The 5,155-nt window shown below is 54.7% G+C and overlaps 1 protein-coding gene across 1 annotated transcript in view; it reads left to right on the forward strand.

The window, feature by feature from the left end:
* The first annotated feature begins 556 nt into the window (after positions 1-556).
* Positions 557-5,155, forward strand: part of LOC111527578 (actin-binding LIM protein 2-like) — a 36,811-nt gene continuing 32,212 nt past the window's right edge. Inside the window, exons 1-2 of the mRNA XM_026448275.2 lie at positions 557-666; positions 2,455-2,570. Of these exons, the coding sequence (XP_026304060.2) occupies positions 557-666; positions 2,455-2,570 (226 nt within the window). The remainder of the gene's footprint in view (positions 667-2,454; positions 2,571-5,155) is intronic.

Genomic DNA, 5,155 nt, shown 5'->3' on the forward strand with positions numbered 1-5,155 from the left:
AAAAAAAAAAAAAAAAAAAAAAAATCTAATCCACAGTGACAGTGACGGTCACAGTGTCTGGGGCCGTGGTGACAATGATGATCATGGTGCCTGGGGCCAGAGGTCGCGGGCAGCGCGATTGTAGACAGCCACAGGGGGCTTTTTGCAGTGGAAAGAATGTTCCACATCATGACGTGGTGGTGGCAGTTACATGGGTGTGTACATTTGTCACAATGTACCTCAATAAAGTTGAGGAAATAAAATCATAGATGCTATTGAGTCACCCCCTCTCAGGCCCAGGCAATATGCCAGAGTTTCCCAGGCAGGATGTCCTGTGGGCGAATGAATGTATGAATACAAACCTGGAATGCAGGCGTTCTCCGTCCTACTTTGTAGGTGAGAAGCGTTTCAGAGAGGCTGAGTAACTTGCTCCGGGTTACACAGCCAGATATTCGCTCCAAGCACATCCAGGGATGCTGAGGGGCTCCTACTCTGTCTCAAGATCCCCCGCGAGAGGGAGGGTGCAAGACACTGAGACCCAGTGGGTAGCAGACCACAGCACTCACACAGTGGCAACATGGGCGTGGGACAGCCGTGCAGGCTCCTGGGCGGCGAATGGGAGGAGAGGGCCCTGGGCCCAGCTCAGCCTGTATTTGTCCTGGATCCCCAGGAGCAGGTACTGGCCCAGTGGGAGCCCAGGAACACACCTCCTGCATGGACCGAGGACACTGAATGCCAGCCCCACAGGGCGGGGCTCTGGCAGGCCTTCAGCAGGGGAAGGCACGGTGGTCTCTAGCTTCAGGGAGCTCCATCTGGCAGGCCCTGGTGGGAGGAGAGAGTAGATCAAGCACGGCCCCCTAGGGGAGCTTCAATCCTTCACTTATTCACCCATTCGTTCATTCAACAATGAATCTATGGTCTTTTCCCTGAAGAAGACAGATGAACCCAACAAAGATGTTTGAGCAGGGGGCCTTTTTTTTTTTTTTTTTTTTTTTTTTTGGAGTCTCACTCTTTCGCCCAGGCTAGAGTACGGTGGTGCAAACTTGGCTCACTGCAACCTCCACCTCCCGGTTCAAGTGATTATCCTGCCTCACCCTCCCAAGTAGCTGAGATTACAAGTGCACACCACCACACCCAGCTAATTTTTGTATGTTTAATAGAGACAGGGTTTCACCACACTGGCCAGGCTGGTCTCAAACTCCTGACCTCAAGTGATCCTCCCGCCTCAGCCTCCCAAAGTGCTGGGATTACAAATGTGAGCCACCATGCCCGGCCACGCAGGAGACTTAAGGGGCACCCATGGTCTGACACTTCCACAGGCTTCTGCCTGAGAAGCACCTGGTTCTCTGGCCAGGCTCAGCTGGGGAAGGAAAGTGGCCCAGTGGCTACTGGGAGCTTGGTGGCAGCAGGTGTTGAGGGCAGACATGGCAGCATTCTCCGGCTGTGCTTCTGGCCCCGTCTGCAGGTGGCCCGGCCTTAGCTTGCTAGATGCAGCTACTTGAGCCATCCGTCAGTCTCCAAAGACATCCCGGGGCTGCAGGAGGATGGGCCGGCTCTCTGCGGTCCCTCACCCAGCCTTGGTCCCGGCACTTGCTGCGGAGGCAGACTTTAAGGGGGTGCCGGACAAGTCAGTAGTCAAGTAAATGATATTTTAATGCAAAATTTTTAAAAATGGAAATAAATGCAAAAACTCCACTTAGAGCAGAATGGCAGAATTTTAAATAAAGACAGGATCCAATTGTCCGGCATCTTCCTGTCTACGAGGTGTGCATTTAAAGACACTGTCCTCTTAGCGGCCCAGGTAGATAAATCGTGGAACTTTGAAGCCAGACAGGTCTTGGTTTGATTCTGGTTCTGACTCGTATCGATGTGTCCTTGGAAAAGTTACACATCCTCTCTGAACTCCAGTTTCTCGCCTATAGAGAAGACATGAAGCAAATGCCAACTAGGTTGAATGGCGTGGGGTTATTCATGAGGCATGCCTATAGGGCGTCTATCACAGTAGCAGGCCCTGGGCACACAGGAGATGCCCAGTGGGCATAGCTGCTGCCCTTGCTGCTGAGCCGATATGAAGAAAGCATCCCATGTTGCCGGGAAGGCAGGGTGGGCTGGAGGCGCCAGTGGCATGGCATATTGCCATGTGCCAAACACTGGGCTGGCTCTCAGCTGGTCCTCACCACCACCTTAGGCACTATAATTCTGCCTGTTGGTACGGATGAGGAAACTGAGGCTCAGATGTCAATGACTACCTGAGGTCCTATTGCGGGGACGTGGCAGTGCCCGGGTGGAGAGGCCCTGCAGGACGTGGCAGTGCCTGGGTGGAGAGGCCCTGCATTGCATCCTCAGCCTGTGAATGGTCCCTTTGCAAAGCCCTGGGGAGGGAGACATTGGCCCTGGTCTCCTGCTCTGAGGCAGGGCTCCCCCAGAGAGGAGCCGGAAGGTGGGCCTGGCTGGTAACGAGCTCTCTTGTTTCAGGCTGCCCTTCCCTCCCGGGGACCGTGTGACCTTCAATGGGAAGGAATGCATGTGCCAGAAGTGCTCCCTGCCCGTGTCGGTGGGCAGCAGCACACACCTGTCCCAGGGCCTCCGAAGTAAGTGGGCACTGAGTGGGGGGTGCTGAGTGGGGGGTGCTGAGTGGATGGGTGTGCTGAGGTGGGGGGTGCTGAGTGGGGGGTGGTGGGGGGGGGGTGCTGAGTGGGGGGTGCTGAGTGGGGGTGCTGAGTGGGGGGTGCTGAGTGGGGGCGTGCTGAGTGGGAGGTGTTGGGGAAGGCTTAGCAGTGGGGTGCTGAGTGGGGCGTGCTGAGTGGGAGGTGCTGGGGAGGGCTTAGCAGGGGTTGCTGAGTGTAGGGCATGCTAAGTGGGGGTTTGCTGGTTGTGGGGGGGGGTGCTGAGTTGGGGGCGTGGTCTCTGCAGTGCCCAGGGACAGGGCCTGACAAACAGGGCCCCAGAGCAGCAGCAGCTGCAGTGAACCGCTGTGGATAAATGTGAGGAGGCAGCCAGGGATAGAAGTTTCTGGGGCTCTCGTGCCGCCAAGCCTTTGCACTGGCTGTTTTCTCCACCCCATGTGTCACTCCTGCTCTCCCATCTAATGCCCACTGCTGCTTTTGTCCGGCTCCAGCACATGTCCTCCAGGAAGCCTTCTAGGTCTCCTTCGGGTCCTTTCCATCTGGCATTCACTCCCCTCAGCTCCCCTCTGTTAATTCCAGGCCACCTGGGACCCCTTTGGACCCCCAAGAACCCGTAGAAAAGCACTGAGCTCCGGGCTCCCGCAGTCAGGGGCCCTCGGGTTCATTGCTCCATCTCCCAGGAGTTAGGCCAGGTGTGTATGCAGTGGGGGCTCAATAAATGCTTCTTGAATTAGGAAGCAGGAGGTTGTTAGTGTGAAAAAAACAAATGCCAGCCAAAGTGTCAGGGGTTTGCAGGTGTGGTGCCAAGTATCAGCAAGAAGGGGGCAGCCAGGTGGCCTTTCCCAGCCGAGGTGGCTCTGCTGGAGCATGAGACAGCACACAGGCTCTGGGAGGGGAGCCTGGCACACCAGGACCCACCGCTGCTAGGCACCTGCTGCAGAAGCCCACTCTGAGCACCGTGGTCACTGTCGTGTCCCCAGAGGCAGGGCCACGTGTCCCCAGACAGAGGAGAGGTTTCTACTGATTTCTGGAGTCAGCGTCTTGCCTGCAATTAATTGCCTCTCCTGTGTCAAATGCCTCCTTTCTCCCCCACTTTGTCTGCTGTGTTGAGAGTATCCATAGAGGCGATTCCACTTCCAACCTCCCAGGAGTGCGGCGTTGGCCCTGGGAGCTGGTTATAATTTGGCTCTGTAAAACGAAGCGAAGCCTGCATCCCTTGGGATGAAGTCGCAGCAGCACCGGGTGGGGAGGGTGCTACTTTGGGACTTGCTAGGAAAGTCCTCCATTCAAAAATATCTCTCCAGCTGGGGCCTGGATTGATTGAAATTTTTTTTTAAACGTAAATGTGGTTTTATTTAATGCCTTTTATCCATCTTTGAGAATTTGGCTTCACAAACAGTGATACTGTTAAAATTAAATTCAGATAGTAATCAAAAGCTCTATGGCAAATTTTAAAAGGGGGAGATCAGTTTTAAACAGTTTGTCCAAAGCTTCCTGGCAGCCAAATTAAAAAGGGAAACATGGGCTGGGTGCGGTGGCTCACGCCTGTAATCCCAGCACTTTGGGAGGCCGAGGCAGGCGGATCACCTGAGGCCAGGGGTTCGAGACCAGCCTGGCCAAAGTGGTGAGACTCCAGCTCTACTAAAAATACAAAAATTAGCTGGGTGTGGTAGTGCCTGCCTGTAGTCCCAGCTACTCAGGAGGCCAAGGCAGGAGAATCGCTTGAACTTGGGAGGCGGAGGTTGCAGTGAGCTGGGGTTGCACCACTGCCCTCCAGCCTGGGGGACAGAGTGAGACTGTCAAAAAAAAAAAAAAAAAAAAAAAAAGGCGGGGTTGGGGGGATGGAAATATGACCAACCACAGAATCACTGTCTGAGATTTTTTTTTTTTTTTTTTGAGGTTTTCAAAAATACCCTTGGCAGAAAGGCTCTGCCCTCTCCAAATGTAAATTTATTTTGAAATATCAAATTTGCATTTTCAAAGAACAAATGCTCCCAGGACCCCCAGACATCTAATAATGTAACCTGCCCCTTCCCCCAGTCTGTGGTGAGAATCCTGAGCTTAGAACCATTTTTGCGCCTAGAAAGCATTGAGCAGCAGTCCTGGCTCCTGTGTGGACGTCTGCAGTCTTCCCAGTCTGGCGTGCTTTTGTTGCCCCAGCAGCTGTGCCTGGAGGAGCTCTTCTGCAGGTGCAGGAGTGCCCTGTACCTGGCAGGAGTGAGTGTGCTGGGTGCTCAGTGTCCATCAGGGGGCGGAAGTACCAAGGGGTGGGCCAAGGCCTTTCAAGTCCAAAGCAAGTGAGCTCACCCCGCTAGGGCCAGAGGCTGTCTAAGGAGGTGGCCTTGGCTCTGAAACTGGAGACACAGGCTGAATTCCGGCAGGTGGGTCTGGAAGGGGGAGGATGCTACAGGTGAGAAGAGAGTGCAAAGACTGAACACACCTGTGAAATGTGCTGCGGGCACCCCCCAGACCCACGTAAGTGGACGGGGCTGCAGCGTAGACACCCCCCAGACCCGTGTGAGTAGACAGGGCTGCAGCATGGGCACCCC

This window comes from Piliocolobus tephrosceles, chromosome 3 (genome assembly GCF_002776525.5).
Source record: "Piliocolobus tephrosceles isolate RC106 chromosome 3, ASM277652v3, whole genome shotgun sequence".
NCBI classification, from domain to species: Eukaryota; Metazoa; Chordata; class Mammalia; order Primates; family Cercopithecidae; genus Piliocolobus; species Piliocolobus tephrosceles.